This window comes from Melozone crissalis, unplaced genomic scaffold, assembly GCF_028551555.1.
Source record: "Melozone crissalis strain CALT ecotype California unplaced genomic scaffold, PUWL_Pcris_2 ptg000018l_1, whole genome shotgun sequence".
Classification (NCBI taxonomy): Eukaryota; Metazoa; Chordata; class Aves; order Passeriformes; family Passerellidae; genus Melozone; species Melozone crissalis.
In genome coordinates this window covers 2305820-2322296 of record NW_026535796.1, presented here as the reverse complement: position 1 = coordinate 2322296, position 16477 = coordinate 2305820, and the positions used below count along the sequence as shown (strand labels likewise).

The window sequence follows — 16477 nt, the reverse complement described above, 5'->3', positions numbered from 1 at the left end:
GAAGAATTTCTGAAGGCACCAAAGAACCAGCAAGGATATCAGTAAAAACAGTAAAATCAGTAAAAAGGTTTAACAATGAGCAACAGCACACCAAAGCGCTGTCCCTGTGTGTGTTTTTGTGTGTGTTCAAGGGCATCTGACAAAAGGACACAGGGTAGGGATAAAAAGAAGGTTAAGGATAAAAAAGAAAAGAGCCTAAAAGATTTACAGCACTCCAACTTAACAGTATTCCATTTATAGTTTCAAGTTAGCCATTCAACAGAGGAACATCTCTTAACTGCTTTAACTTACGTCTTATACTTCCTTCCATGCCTGCCCCAGTGAGATGTCTCAGGTACTACTAACACAGCTGAGAGAGCAGCATTTCTGCCACATTTGCCAGAGCAGATGCAGACGTGTGTGCACACAGCCAGCCAGGCAGGCAGAGTGAGTGCAAGGTGCCTGTGAGCAATTGCCCTGGCAGGCAGTGAAATGCTCCCTGCGGATCCCTTTGCATCTCCCTGGGCCAAGGGCTGGGCCTGGAGCCCTGGCGGGATGGGCCCAGGAGCCGTGGGCGTTCGGGGATCAGCCCAGGGCAGCAGCCGGGAGAGATCCCAGCTGGGAGAGGCCCCAGTGCCAGGGAGCTTCTGCTCAGCGCTGCTGGGCCCAGCAGAGCTCCAAGGCTCTCCTTTGGGGCCGCTGCTCACAGGGCCCCAAGGCATGGGCGGCACTCACAGCAATGGCTCAGCCTGGCCACACTTGGGGCCGGCAGCTTCCTGGGACAGTGGCAGAGCAGGGATGCTGTGGCATCCAAGGCAGTACAATAATTTCCAAGGCTGTTGATAAAAGCCCAGGAGGTGGTTGGACAGCAGCAGTTGCTGGGAGCAGAGGGTGTTTCTGATCAGCGCCACAGGAGCTGAGCCCAGGGGCTGCTCCTCAAGGCTGAGGCCTCCCAAGCACAGATCAGAGCCCAGAGCGACCTGGAAAGGGGCTGGGGATGCAGCAGCACAGGGAGGGTGATCCTGTGGGTATTTATTGATCAGGAGACTCAAGGAATTTCTCAGCCACTGTCCCAGGGTCCTTCAGCAGTGCAGTGGAAGGGATCAAGAGGCTCAGGCCTCTCTGTACATGGTGGTCTCATGGCTGTGGGCAGTGTTTTCTTCTGGCTCCTCAAAGACCCTCTGGAGGGAGAGCAGGAGGGACTCCACAGAGCAGGGCCTCCAGCACCTCCCCACCAAGAAGCAAATGATGGGGTTGCTGCTTCTGTGGATGCAGATGAGCAGGAAAAGAACCTGGGAGGGCAAAATGGTGTAGCTGAGTTCCTGCAGGAAATGGCAGAGGATGAGGGGCAGAGTGAAGAGCACAAAGAGGCAGATAACAATATCGAGTCTCTTGGGCTGCTGCTGATGGGAGCCAGGCTTGAAATGAGTGAAGACAATTTTGCTGGAAATGAGGATGAAGGGAGCACAGAGGAGGAGGTTGAAGGCGTGCATGGAGATGTAAGAAACCCAGCAATGCTCAGATAACAAGACAATGCATGGAGAAAATATTATGGCAATGACAATGATGAAAGTGATGAAGAAGGCCCCGAGCATGGCATGGATCACCTTCAACAGCTGCTGGGGATGGTGGCAGCAGTGCCAGAGCGGGCAGTGGGTGGACCTGCACCTCTTGATGCTGATGAATGTCAGTGTGCACAACCACACGCTGTGTGACACTGCTGAGATCCTGAAAAGCAACCCCACGTACTGCAAGGGCATGATGCTAGAGCAGGACACATTCTCCAGCAGGAAGAGCAGAGTGGAGGGCAACACAAAGAGGAGGAGGAGGAAGTCCAAAAAAGTCAGCATCAGAATGTAAAGGATGGTGTTGTTCCTGGACAAAAAGTGGGACCCAAGGAGCCAGAGCACAGCCCCATTCCCAGCCAGCCCACAGAGGCAGATGACCAGGGTCACACTGTGGGTGGCCACACTGGTGACATCTGTCTCACAGAGATCATCTCCTTCAGTGGGTGAGGCAGGAGATGGGGACACGGTGGTCACCTCCAAGGGTGGACGCTGGGCAGGCAGTGGGATGTGGCCCCTGGCTGTGGTCAGAGTGGATGGGCAGTCAGTGCTTGGAGAATGCAGGGATGGACCATGTGGCTCCTCAGCATCTCCCTACTGTGGGAAGGGTTCAGTGGGGATGAGTGAGATGTGCAGGGGAGGAGGGCAGTGGGAAGAGGAGGGTAGTGGGAATTGTGGGTTGGGAGAGGGAAGCAGTGTGCTTGGACTGTTCAGCAGGAGATGCAGAAGGGAAGTGCTGGATAGAGGAGGGAGGATCTGGGGAGGGCCCTGCGGTCACTGGGAGAGGGTGGCAGGAATAGAGCAGCTGCTGCAGGAGAGGAAGGTGGGGTAGGGAGGAAGGCAAACATTCCACTGACCTGTTCCCTGTGGGGCAGCAGCAGGCAAAGGGGTCTGTGCAGATCAGCGGTGCTTCCTGGTCCCTCTTGCTCCTTTGGGATCCATGTCCTAAAGCAGCTCCTGCCAGGTCAGGGACATGAAGGAGAAAGTGCCCAGCTCACCAGGAGCTCCCCATTCCCGTCCTGCTGGCTCCTCTCTGTATGTTCTGTCCTGGTGTTGCTCCCCAGATGTCAGTGGAGTCAAAGGGGAGTTGGAAATTGCAGCTTTTGGTATTTCAGAACCTCACTTCCTCAGTGTTTTTGTCTTGGTTTTTATCTTCTACAGAGGAAGTAGCTTTTGAGAAAAGCACCAAATGAAACATTTTGCAAATGGCTCCTCATTTCCTTCTGATGAGAAACATTCCTGTCCTGCAGAGTGTCCCATTCTCCAACTGCCTTCCCTCTCCTGATAGGTTTCTACCATTCCTTGCTTCTCTCTCCTGCGGTGTCACTGTCCCTCCAGCAGCAGAGGGATGCTGGTGGTGCTGGTGGTACTGGAATGCTGGCAGTGCTGGCAGTGCTGGTGAGTCAGCTGGCTGCTTGTCAGAAGTAACTCCTATTTAGGGAGGAGCTCTGGGATCATTGCCAAAGCCTCCCCTGGGTGGAAAGAAGCAGAGCTGAGCTTGTCCCTATCCTATCCTATCCTATCCTATCCTATCCTATCCTATCCTATCCTATCCTATCCTATCCTATCCCAATCTCTGCACCCCATCCCCACCCCACTCTCCATCCTCACCCCATCCTATCACATCCCACAGCTTTCCCAGATGGAGCCGTTCCCCCACTCTGAGCGTGGCCTGTCAGGCTCTGCTCTCCTCTGCCTTTGCCAGCATCCAGACCCCCTCCAGCCCCCTCTGACCCTCTCCTGACCCCTCCAGCCTGCTCTGACACCCCAGAACCCACCCAGGGCTGATTTTTTCCCCTGACAGTCACAATCCTCCCCTGCTCCACCAGGGACCCTGGCAGTGTCCCTGCTCCTCTTGGCCACAGGGTTCTAGGACCCAGGAGGGAGGAGGAAAGCCCAACTCCAATGTGCTCCTCAGGATCACACAGGATGATAAATGTGGCTGGAGCCAGTGCAGAAACAGATTTGCAGGCCTGCAGTGGTTTTGGGGCAAGTTCTGTAACAAGAACTCTGTGAAGAAGCAAGAGCACATGGCCAAAGGAAAAGTTCAAGGCAAGGTCACCTTTAATATCTCAGCACTCAGTGAATGCAACCACCAGAGACCCCTCTGAATGATCCTTTAGGGTCAGGAAAGGACTTGGAGTGGGACACATGGATATTAGTTCTAGGAATATTATATTTATGTATTAGCTAAGAAACACACTTAAATGACCGTGTATGGTTATGATGGATAAAACCCCCGTTGTAACCCCTGTAACCACACACAGACTAGGGAGAGATCCTTCTGTATGTGCCTTGCAGCTAGGGAATTCCTGCTTCCTAATGCTTCCCATTGTGTTAGAAAGTTTATTTCAGCTGATCTCAGTGTCACGATATAGAGGGGAAGCACAGGGCAGAGGAGGGGGGAGCTTTGGAGGGCACTGGGGTCACCCAGAGAGGGTGTCAGGAACAGAGCAGCTGCTGCAGGAGAGGAAGGTGGGGTAGGGAGGAAGGCAAACATTCCACTGACCTGTTCCCTGTGGGGCAGCAGCAGGCAAAGGGGTCTGTGCAGATCAGCGGCGCTTCCTGGTCCCTCTTGCTCCTTTGGGATCCATGTCCTAAAGCAGCTCCTGCCAGGTCAGGGACATGAAGGAGAAAGTGCCCAGGTCACCAGGAGCTCCCCATTGCCGTCCCGCTGGCTCCTCTCTGTGCCCTGTCCTGGTGTTGCTCCCCAAGGCTTGGTGGAGTCAAGGGGGAGCAGGAAATTGCATCTTTGGCTACATCAGAATTTCCCTTACTCTGAGTTATTTGTCTTGACCATTTTTTTCTGTCATAGAGGAAGTGGCTTGATATGCAGATTTCTTTGAATGGCTCCTCATTTCCTCCTGATTATAAACTCTTTTCCAAATGGGACATTCTTCAAATGCTTTCCCTCTCTCAGCAAGTTTCTACCATTCCTCATTTATCTACCCTGAGGAGTCACTGTCCCTACAGGAGCAGAGAGCTGCTGGTGGGTCTGGTAGCACTGGAATGCTGCTGGCAGTGCTGGAAGTGCTCACAGCACTGTGCAAGCATCTGGGTGCTTCTCAGAAACAACTCCCATTCTGGGTTGATTTTCAGGATCATTGCCAAAACCTTCCCTGGCCCCAGGAAAGCAAACCGAGCAGAGAATTCCCATTTCTGTGATTGCAATGCAGACTCACACAGCCCAAGGGAAGGAGAGCACTGAGTTGCTTGCAACCAGGTCAGCAGCACTTAGAGCCCACCCTGATTACTGCAAATCCCCTTGATGATGCAATGAAAGCTATCAGGGACCAGGGTGATGTGATCCCCTTTCCAGCCCTTCATTAGGGCTCATCCTCCTCCTCCTTAGACACGGAAGCCCTTGTGTTTGTTTTTACCTGACCCCATCCCTCTGAGCAACCTGTGCCAGGGCCTCAGTGCCCTCACAGGGAAGGATTTCTTCCCAATGTCCAATCTGACCCCACCCTCTGTCAGTGGGAAGCCATTCCCCCTTGCCCTGTCACTCCATGCCCTTGTCCAAAATGCCTCTCCACCGGTTCTAGAGCCCCATCAGCTCCTGGATCATGAAGTGTTTGCCCTTGAAAGGATTGGGCTGGTGAGGGGTTGTGAGATTCCACAGCTAGGGACACAAACATGATGTCAGCAGGAAGAGAGGTGACAGTTGTGGTCCCAGGGCCAGCAGTTTCCAGCAGGAGCATCCCAGATCCCTGAGGCACATGTGAGACTGGGTGGGAATCATCTCACCTCAGCTTCTTAGGAATTCCTTGAATTCACTGTGGGCTGCTGTCTGACTGCCAAGAGAGTGTAGAGGATGACTCAGATGAAACCTGCAACTTTCTAAGGATCAATGCCGAGAGAGCAGCATGGATTTACCTTCTCTCTCAGAAGAAATGTAATTGGTGAAATCCTAAATCATCCCTCTGCTGTGTTCCTGTGCTCCAGCCAGCCCGGTGGGAAGGCATCCCAGGGGAGCTGGAATGAGGAGAGCCACAACAACTGGAGCCAGTGTGACAGCAGGCAGTGGAGCAAAGTGCCTGTCCCATTGCTGCTGCTGCTGCTGTGCCTGTGTGGGATGGTGGGAATGGGGCTGTGCTCTGGCTCCTTGGCCAACAGCAGTGCCCTCCCTCTGACTGACTTCCTGGCTGGGAGCTGTGCAAAGGAATTCACCCCCTCTGGTAGTGCTGCCTTCCAGAGGGCTTTTGATGTCTTTGTGCCAGAGCTAGGGAATAGGGACAATAGAGGGGAGTCATCATCAAGTGGAATCATCATGAAAAAGAGGCATCATAAAATAGAACAATAAAATATCCAGAGTTGGAATGGAGCCACAAACACCATGGAGTTGAGCTCCTGGCCCTGCACAGGACATCCCAGCAATCCCAGCCTGTGCCTAAGAGCATTGTCCAAATGCTCCTTGAGCTCTGTCAGGCTGGTGCTGTGTGCAGGAGGGGAACTCCTGCTTGGGGTGGTTGCTGGATGACCTGAGGAATCATCATGGAATAGTTTGGGTTGGAAGGAACCTTAGAGATCATCTCATTCCATCTCTCCTTCTGCCATGGGCAGGGAAACCCAGGAAAACTTTTGGTTTGAAGTCGGTGCTCTTTAGAAAGGAAGGTCAGGGAGGGAGTGGCCTGGGTGACAGTGGAGACAAGGAAGGTGCTGGGAACTTGGAAAAGTACAGTGAGGATCATGATCTTATTGCACTTGCCTTGAGAGAATCCCCTTGGCTGAAATGTCATTCCCTGGATAAGATGTTGTGGAAAGATCCTACTCTCCACTGGGCAGAAAAAGTGGAGACAGGGAGAGAAAACCCCTTTCAGAGGTCAAAGTGTCTCTGTTCTCTTAATTATAATCAACTTGTTAGGAGTTAGAAATGCTTATGAGCATTATAAATGTTCCTAAGATCTTAAACCTCATGTGTGTCTCAAAGTTTCACTCCACAGAAGGCTTTCACTCAGTTCCCTTTCCAGAAGCAGTGGTGCATTGGTTTCCCTGGATTTAAGGCAATGGGAAAAGGAGGGACAACTTCCCCCTGAGCAAGAGATGTGGCTGCTGCCCAGGTCTCTCCCAGCAGGAATCAGGAGCTCTTGGCACTGCCAACATCATCCCAATCATTGCAGGCACGTGCCTTAGGAAGGGCTCTGGTATGAGACAGGAACCTGCCCTGCTCCCAGAGCAGCCAGAGGCTTTAGAATGGGATAAAAGAAGGAAATGAGCCATGTTGGATGCTGTTCAACAGGGACAGGCTCAGCAGTCATGCCTGGATGCTTTTTATTCAACAAATTTTGGGTCCGATATTACCCCAATGCAGGCAAAAAACCCCCATGAATCCAAATCTGATTGAGGGGTAGTTTCAGAATGACAAAGATCAGGAGAGGCTGGACTGTGGCTGGAGCTGCTGTGCAGAGTGGCTGTGCAGCTCCTCCTGAGGGTGGCCAGGTTCAGGATGGAGGTGCTCAAGGGCTTCCCTGGACACTGATGCTGGGGAACCAGAGCATGGATGGCCCCATTCTGCAGAAGAGCAGCATAACCCCCTAATCTCTGTGCAATTCAATGGTCCGAGCATCTGGTGATGGGAATTTCCATATTCCATGTACTTTCTGGATACAGGCACAAAGGATCAGTGGAGTTCACTCTGAACACTGCATTTTACTCTGAAGGATTTGATTCTGGAATTGAAGAATGTGAGACATTCCCAGTGAAAGGATAAGGGAATGTTGCTGTCCCTCCCCAGCTCTGCAGCCCTACCTGGTGTCCCTTCCCATCAGCTGGGAATGCAGGGCCGGCTCTGCTGGACAGAAGGGGAAGGATGCTCCCTGTGATCCCAACCCCTCTCCTGCCATCCAGAGGCACCAGCCCTGCAGGGATTTGGGAAATCACTGCGACCCCATGCTGGGTGTGTCCCCAGGGATTAAGGTGTCCCATGCTTTGCAGGCAAGAGCTCCCTGGAAACACCAGGGAACTCATCTGCTGAGGCAAAGGAGATGGAGTTCATTCCCTGGGGCTGAGGCCATGAGGGTCATTGCATGGGGAATAGAGCTGGGGAACAGCACTGAGCCCAGCTGCACTGCTTGGAGCCATGTGGATCCAGGATCAAGGATGAAACCATGCTCTAATGTGCTCCCTGCAGAGCATCCCGCAAAAATCACCCAAGGCAATGCTCCTGCTCCCTTTTGCTGCAGGAATACAGCACCATGGGGAGGGTGATCCTGTGTGTATTGATTCATCAGGAGGCTCAAGGAAACCGTCAGCCATTCTCCTCAGGTCCTACAGCAGAGCAGTGGAAGGGATCAAAGTGCTGTGAGAGTCTGTTCGAAATATCCTTGATTTTTGCGTCATGATTGCCAGGAAGACCACCAAAAAGTCAAAAACTGTTGAGCGGGTGGGATATGGGGAATCACATTCTTCTTAGCTCAATGTGTCCACAGGTGTTGTTTGATAACACGCCACGCTGATCTTGAAGGGGCACCCTGCCCTTTCTGAACAATGGACCTGGACTTTCTCCCCACCTCCTGGCCTGTCTGGTTTGAGCTTTGGGGTGGTCCCTCTTCCTAGAGAAGACCCCTCTCGCCTGCCTTCCACCATCATGACAGACAAGCAGAGATGTAGGCCTCTTCATCAAGGAACCAAGACAAGAAACTCCTGTGCAAGAAAACCCCCCTCACACCTTCTTCCAGAGACTGGGATGGAACCGTTCTCAACTCGGGGGAGGTGTGCAGTGTGGGGAGGAAAAGCTGCCCAGAGTAAGCGCAGTGTGAGCACTGGGCCGTGAAAACAATGGTACCTGTTGCCTGGCTTGAGTTTGTGTACCCCCTATTCTTTTCCCCCTCGCAGACCTTTGTTTCGGCTGAGAAACCATTCCCCTTCCCCCAGTGAAAGATGGTATAACTGGGGTCCTGGTCAGCTGTGCCTTTTGAGATCTCCCTGGACGTGGCCTGGTGAGCTTTTGACGGCTGGACCTCAGAGGATAAAAGCAGCATCACGTTTCGGTAGCTATATCCATCTCCCATCCTTTCCTCCCTCTTTTCCTTATCTTCTCCTTTTTTCCCTGGTTCCCCCCTCACCAACGCATTTCTGTTGTGTTTAAGTCAATAAAACTGCATTTGTTGATTTTGTTACTGCAAATCCCCTGTGCCTCTGTGTGTTCTTTTTGCACCTTAAAATCACCACGTTACCGATTCACTAGGGCGGATCGCGAGAAGTGCCCCGACCGCTGAGTCCATGATGGACTCATCGCTGTGGGCGATGTGTTCTTCAGCCACCTCAAAGACCCTGTTTTCTTCTGCCTCCTCAAAGACCCTGTTCTGCCTCCTCAAAGACCCTCTGAAGGGAGAGCTGGAGGGGCTCCATGGAGCAGGGCCTCCAGCATCTCCCCACCAAGAAATAGATGAAGGGTTTGATGCTGCTGTGGATGCAAGTGAGCAGGAAAACAACTTGTGAGGACACAGTGCTGTAACCGAGCTGCTGCAGGAAATCACACAGATTGAGGAGGAGATTGAGGAGCACAATGAGGAAGATAATGATGGCGTACCTCTTGGGTTGCTGCTGCTGGGAGCTCTGCCTGGCGTTAATGAAGCTGACTGTGCTGGAAATGAACACGGGTGCAACGACGAGGAGAAGGATGAGGGTGTACATGGAGATGAGAGCTGCCCGGCAGTGCTGCTGCTCTTGTGATGGGCACAGGAATGTCACTGTGGGAATGACAACAAACAGAGCGAAGAAGGCACAGAATTGGAAACTAAGCACCAGCCACACCAGGCGCAGAGAAGGCTTCCAGCAGCAGCAGAGCCAGCAGAGCTTGTACCACATAAAGGTGTTCTGCATCATCCAGAGCACCCTGTAGGTGGAGACCACTGAGAGCTGGAAAAGGATGTCCAGGTACATCAAGGGCAGGATAGGAGGGCAGGACACATCCTCCACCAGGAAGAGGAGGGCGGAGGGGAGTGCAAAGAAGAGGAAGAGGAAGTCAGTGAAAGCCAGGTCAAAGATGCCAAGGTTGCAGGTTTTCAGTCTGAGGAGCCAGAGCACAGCCCCATTCCCAGCCAGCCCACAGAGGCCAATGAGCAGTGTCACACTGTGTATGGCCACGCTGGTGACATCTGTCTCACACAGATCATCTCCTTCAGTGGGTGAGGCAGGAGATGGGGACACGGTGGTCACCTCCATGGATGGACGCTGGCAGGCAGTGGGATGTGGCCCCTGGCTGTGGTCAGAGTGGATGGGCAGTCAGTGCTTGGAGAATCCAGGGATGGACCATGTGGCTCCTCAGCAGCTCCCTGCAGTGGGAAGGGTTCAGTGGGGAGGAGTGAGGTGCGAGGGTTTTCAGCAGGGCATGTGGAAGAAAAGCTCAGGGCAGAGGAGGGGGGAGCTGGAGGGGGCACTGGGGTCAGCGGGAGAGGGTGTCAGGAACAGAGCAGCTGCTGCAGGAGAGGAAGGTGGGGTAGGGAGGAAGGCAAACATTCCACTGACCTGTTCCCTGTGGGGCAGCAGCAGGCAAAGGGGTCTGTGCAGATCAGCGGCGCTTCCTGGTCCCTCTTGCTCCTTTGGGATCCATGTCCTAAAGCGGCTCCTGCCAGGTCAGGGACATGAGGGAGAAAGTGCCCACATCACCAGGAGCTCCCCATTCTCATCCTGCTGGCACCTCTCTGTGCCCTGTCCTCGTGCTGCTCCCCAAGGCTAAATGGGGTCATAGGGCAGGCGGAAATTGTTTTACAACTTCAGCTACGTCAGAGCTCCACTCCCTCATAGTTATTTATCTTGATTATTTTTTTTTCTTGGCCCCAAAGGAACTGGCTTTTGTCACAAGTCCACATGAAGGATTTTGCAAATGGCTCCTCTATTTCTTCTGATTAGAAACATTCCTTCCCTGCACAATGTCCCATTCTCCAACTCTCTTCTCTCTACCATTCCTCATTTCTCTTCCCTGAGGGGTCATTGTCCCTCCAGCAGCAGAGGGATGCTGGTGGTGCTGGTGGCACTGGAATGCTGCTGGCAGTGCTGGCAGTGCTGGTGAAGAGTCTGGCTGCTTGTCAGAAACTGCTCCCATTTTGGGAAAAGCTCCAGAATCATTGCCAGAACTACCCCTTTGCCCAATGAAGCAAAACTGAGGCAAGAATTCCCATTTTTGCATTCTCCCGCAGGCTCACACAGCTCAAGGGAAGGACAGCACTCTGTTGCTTGCAGCCAGGCTATCAGCAATTGGGGCCCACCCTAATTACTGCCAATCCCCTTGATGATGCAATGAAAGCTATCAGGGACCAGAGTGCTGTGAACTCCCTGCCAGCCCTTCTCCAGAGCTACTCCTGCTCCTCCTCAGTCCTCGGAACGCTTGGGGTTGTTTGTGACACCTGATCCCAGACTGTCCCTTTGCAAGCAGAGATAACTGCCACTATACCAGATTGCTCCAAACCCCATCCAGCCTGGCCTTGGTGACTTTCAGGGATCCAGGGACAGCCACAGCCTCACAGGGCAACCTGTGCCTGGGCCCCAGCACCCTCACAGGGAAGGATTTCTTCCCAATATCCAATCTGACCCCACCCTCTGTCAGTGGGAAGCCATTGCCCCTTGTCCTGTCACTCCATGCCCTTGTCCAAAGTCCCTCTCCACCTCTCCTGGAGCCCCATCAGCTCCTGGATCATGAAGTGTTTGCCCTTGAAAAGATTGGGGTGGTGAGGGGATGTGAGATTCCATAGCTGGGGACACAAACACGGTGTCAGCAGGGAAGAGAGGTGACAGTTCTGGTCCCAGGGCCAGCAGTTTCCAGGAGGAGCATCCCAATCCCTGAGGCACATGTCAGCCTGGGTAGGAATCATCTCACCTCAGCTTTCTAGGAATTCCTTGGAATTCACTGTAGGCTGCTGTCTGACTGCCAAGGGAGTGTAGAGGATGACTCAGAGGAAACCTGCAACGTTCCAAGGATTAAAGCCACGGTGTTGTCAATGCAGAGAGATGGGGAGACTGACTTGGTGATCAGAATCCAATTTTATTGTGGGATACAAATCTTTATATACTATTTCAGGGGGACTAGTAATGTGTACTACAATGATTAGGTTAAAATCACATACACAATGTTATGCATCTAACAACATCTCTTGCTTCCAGAGTTTAATGGGATTTTCTTTTTCCGGTAAACCTGCCTTATTAATTCTTTTTGCAATCTAGGTCTAATTTTCAAAGTTCTGTTTGCTTTTGCCAAGGCATTCTGTTATCAAACTCCTATGTTAACCAGGTCCAAAGTCCATCATCTGTCTTGTGTCCCCCAACATTCCAATACCATGGGAGTAGCATTGATTTGCCTCTTCTCAGAAGAAATGACCTGGCAGAACTCCTAAATCATCCATCTGCTCTCTGCCAGTGCTCCAGCTCATGCACAGAATTTATTATTGTATGAATCCTCTTGGAAACTGAATGTTTAAGGTGAAGTACCACTGAACTTGCAGTATACAAGTGGGAAAAATAGATTTGAATCAGAAATCAAAGTTTAACAGGACATTTGTACTGCAGGGTACCAAAGATCCACCTCAAGAATGAGAGGGGGCAAGTTCAGGCTGTTCAAAAGACAAGATTTTGGGATTGAGGTTGCTATAAAATAGAATAGAAGCTGAGATGGAGCCCAAGTGCTTTGGGCACAGGTGTGGTTGCTGAGGCTCTCTCCCGTTGCTCATTTCCCGGGCAGAGTGAAGAGCAGCTGAGGAGCAGAGCCCTGAGCCCGTGGCAGGCTCTGAGGCAGCTGCCTGTGTGTGAGAGCCCTGGAGAACACGAGGCAGCACGGAGAGCAGGGGCTGTGGCAGGAGCTGGGACAGAGCCCGCGCCGGACGCTGCTCGGGCTCAGCCCGCGGGCTGCGCTCCCCTTTGCCAAGGGACCATTCCAGGGAACCTCCTGCAGATCCCGGCCCAGGGACAGCAGCTGGAGCCTGGCAGCTGCGCAAAGGAATTCACCTCTTCTGTAATTGTTGTATTGCAGAGCTCTCTTGAGCATGTACCTAGGGAATAGGGACAACACCTGGGAGTCATCATCAAGTGGAATGATCATGAAAGAGAACCATCATGAAATAGAGCCACTCTAACCCAGTGTTGGAAGGGAGCCACAAGGTTCATGGAGTTGAGCTCCTGGCCCTGCACAGGACATCTCAACAATCCAGCCTGTGCCTGAGAGCATTGTCCAAATGCTCCTTGACCTCTGTCAGGCTGCTGCTGTGTGCAGCAGGAGAACTCCTGCCTTGGCTGGATGCAGACTGACGTGAGGAATCCTCATGGAATTGTTTGGGTTAGAAGGAACGTTAGAGATCATCTCATTCCATCTTTCCTTCTACCATGGTACAGGACATCCAGGAAAACTTATGTTTGAAATCTTTGCTCTTTTGAAAGGAAGCTCAGGTAGGGGTAGGCCTGGGTGACTGGGAAGTAGAAAACGTACATTGGAGGATCATGATCCTCCTGCATTTGCCTTCGGAGAAATTCCCTGGCTGAGTTGTTCATCCCTGGAAAAGAGGTTGCACCTTGGAAAGTGTCTTTCCAATAAACAGGAAAATGGGAGACAGAGAGAGAAAAACCTTCTCAGATGTCCAGGTGTCTCACTCTCATGTGTATGTCCAAAGCCTGACTCACCGCACAGGGCTTTCACTCTCACCTGCCTTTGCAGAAGCAGTGGCACGTTGTTTTCCCCTGGATTTAAGGCAGTGGGAAAGGAGGGACAACTTCCCCCTGAGCAAGAGATGTGGCTGCTGCCCAGGTCTCTCCCAGCAGGAATCAGGAGCTCTTGGCACTGCCAACATCATCCCAAGCATTGCAGGCACGTGCCTTAGGAAGGGCTCTGGTATGAGACAGGAACCTGCCTTGCTCACAGACCAGCCAGAGGCTTTAGAATGGCATAAAAGAAAGAAATGAACCATTTTGGAAACTGTTTAACAGGGACAGGCCCTGCAGTGAAGCCGGGATTTTGTTTATTCAACAAATTCAGAGGCTGGGACTACCACAGGGGAAAGCAACAAAAACCATGAATGCAAATCTGATTGAGGGGTGGTTACAGAATGACAAAGATCAGGAGAGGCTGGGCTGTGGCTGGAGCTGCTGTGCAGAGTGGCTGTGCAGCTCCTCCTGAGGGTGGCCAGGTTCAGGATGGAGGTGCTCAAGGGCTTCCCTGGACACTGATGCTGGGGAACCAGAGGATGGATGGTCCCATTCTGCACAAGAGCAGCATAACCCCCTAATTTCTGTGCAATTCAATGGTCCAAGCATCTGGTGATGGGAATTTCCATATTCCATGTACTTGGCACAGGAGTTCAGTGGAGTTCAGAATTGACCCTGCACTTTACTCCGAAGAATTCAATTCTGGAATTGAAGAATGTAAGAAATTCCCACTGAAAGGATAAGGGAATGTTGCTGTCCCTCCCCAGCTCTGCAGCCCTACCTGGTGTCCCTTCCCATCAGCTGGGAATGCAGGGCCGGCTCTGCTGGACAGAAGGGGAAGGATGCTCCCAGTGATCCCAACCCCTCTACTGCCATCCAGAGGCACCAGCCCTGCAGGGATTTGGGAAATCACTGCCACTCCATGATGGGTGTGTCCCCAGGGATTAAGGTGTCCCATTCTTTGCAGGCAAGAGCTCCCTGAAAACACCATGGAACTCATCTGCTGAGCCAAAGGAGATGGAGTTCATTCCCTGGGACCGAGGCCATGAGGGTCATTGCATGGGGAATAGAGCTGGGGAACGGCACTGAGCCCAGCTGCACTGCTTGGAGCCATGTGGATCCAGGAGGGAGGAGGAAAGCCATGCTGCAATGTGCTCCCTGCAGAGATCCCACAAAAATCAGCCAAGACAATGCCCCTGCTCCCTTCTCCTGCAGGAGTACAACATGACGGGGAGGGTGATGCTCTGGATATTTATTGATCAGGTGACTCAAGGAATCCCTCAGTCACTGTCCTAGGGTCACTTAGCAGTGCAGTGGGAGGAATTAACAGGTTCAGACCCCCGTGTTCATGGCAGGATCATTTCTCCATGCAGTTTCTTTTTCTGCTCCTCAAAGACCCTCTGGAGGGAGAGCCGGAGGGACCCCATGGAGCAGGGCCTCCAGCACCTCCCCAACAAGAAGTAGATGAAGGGTTTGATGCTGCTGTTGATGCAGGCGAGCAGGAAAAAAACCTCTGATGACACAACGATGTAACTGAGTTGCTGCAGGAAATTCCAGAGGCTGAGGAGGAGAGTGAAAAGCGCAATGATGAGGATAACGATGTCGCGCCTTTTGGGCTGCTGCTGCTGGGAGCCCACCTTGGAATTAATGAAATCAACTGTGATTGAAATGAGCATGGGTATAACAAAGAGGAGCAGCATGATGATGTACATGGGGATGAGAGCTGCCCGGCAGAGCTCCTGCTCATCTGATGGGCACAGGAATGTCACTGTGGGGATGACAGCAAAGAGAGCAAAGAAGGCCCAGTATTGGACACTTTCCACCGCCCACGTCAGGCGTAGAAGAAGGTTACAGCGACAGCAGAACTAGCAGAGCTTGTCCATATATACAACACGTCTCCTGGGCATCAGCCATAACAGCGCCCAGTAGTAGGAGACCACTGAGAGCTGGAAAAGGAAACTCAGGTAGAGCAGGGGCATAACAGGAGAGCAGGACACATCCTCCACCAGGAAAAGGAGGGCAGAGGGGACTGTGAGGAGGAGGAAGAGGAAATCAGTGACAGCCAGGACAAAGAAGCCATAGTTGGGGATTTTCAGGTTGAGGAGACCGATGACAGCCCCGTTCCCAGCCAGCCCACACAGGCAGATGAGCAGGGTCACACTGTGTATGGCCACGCTGGTGACATCTGTCTCACACAGATCATCTCCTTCAGTGGGTGAGGCAGGAGATGGGGACACGGTGGTCACCTCCATGGATGGACGCTGGGCAGGCAGTGGGATGTGGCCCCTGGCTGTGGTCAGAGTGGATGGGCAGTCAGGGCTTGGAGAATCCAGAGATGGACCATGTGGCTCCTGAGCAGCTCCCTGGAGTGGGAAGGGTTCAGTGGGGAGGAGTGAGATGTGTAGGGGAGGAGGGCAGTGGGAATGGTGGGGTGTGAGAGAGAGGTGGGAGGGTTGGGCTGTTTGGCACAGGGCAGAGGAGGGGGGACCTAGGGAGGGCCGTGTGGTCACCAGGAGAGGGTGTCAGGAACAGAGCAGCTGCTGCAGGAGCGGAAGGTGGGGTAGGGAGGAAGGCAAACATTGCACTGACCTGTTCCCTGTGGGGCAGCAGCAGGCAAAGGGGTCTGTGCAGATCAGCGGCGCTTCCTGGTCCCTCTTGCTCCTTTGGGATCCATGTCCTAAAGCAGCTTCTCCTAGGTCAGAACCATGCAGAAGAATGTCTCCACATCACCAGGAGCTCCCCACTCCTATCCCTCTCTGCCCTGTCCTGGTGATGCTCCCCAAGACTCAGTGGGGTCACAGGGCAGTCGGAATTGGTTTTACAACTTTGTCTGTATCAGATTTCCACAGCTTAGTGTTACTGATCTTGACTTTTTTTTCCTTTGCTACAAAGGAGGTCGATTTTTAAATGGCTGTGCAATATTTTCTGATAAGAAACAGTCCTTCCCAGCTTAAGGTGCATTCTGTAACTGCCTTCCCTCTCACAGTAGGTTTCTACCATTCCTCACTTCTCTTCTTTGAGAGGTCATGCTCCCTCCTGCAGCAACAGAATGCTGGAGCTGCTGGTGGCGCTGGAGTGCTGGCAGTGCTGGTGAGGCAGCTGGGTGCTTCCCACAAGTAACTCCCAGTCTAGGAATGGCTCCATGATACTTGCAAAAAGATGCCCTGGGCCTAAGGAAGCACAGTTGAGCTGCTTCCTTGTTCTAACCCCATACCATCCTCATTCCTGCCCCCACTCCCCATCCCCACCCCGCTCTCCATCCTCACCCCATCCTATCACATCCCACAGGTTTCCCAGATGGAGCT

General features: G+C 52.6%; 1 protein-coding gene and 1 pseudogene across 1 annotated transcript; both read right to left on the bottom strand.

The window, feature by feature from the left end:
* Positions 1-1091: 1091 nt before the first annotated feature.
* On the bottom strand, positions 1092-13022 carry LOC128937059 (uncharacterized). The gene is made up of 4 exons (XM_054276416.1): positions 12961-13022; positions 8922-9555; positions 8720-8848; positions 1092-2036 (listed from the first exon to the last, which is right to left on the bottom strand). The coding sequence occupies exons 1-4, from the start codon at positions 13020-13022 to the stop codon at positions 1092-1094; spliced, it is 1770 nt and encodes a 589-aa protein (XP_054132391.1).
* A 1482-nt stretch (positions 13023-14504) lies between these two features.
* On the bottom strand, positions 14505-15424 carry LOC128937000 (mas-related G-protein coupled receptor member H-like; annotated as a pseudogene).
* Between the last annotated feature and the right edge of the window lie 1053 nt (positions 15425-16477).

Coding starts and splice junctions, on each gene's coding strand:
- LOC128937059 (XM_054276416.1), bottom strand. CDS start 13,022: ATGAACAACTCAGCCAGGGAATTTCTCCGAAGGCAAATGCAGGAGGAT. Junction 9,556..12,960: donor GAGGATCATGATCCTCCAAT/GTACGTTTTCTA, acceptor CTGGCTCCTCAG/ACTGAAAACCTGCAACCTTG. Junction 2,037..8,719: donor CGATCCGCCCTAGTGAATCG/GTAACGTGGTGA, acceptor CTGCCTGCCCAG/CGTCCACCCTTGGAGGTGAC.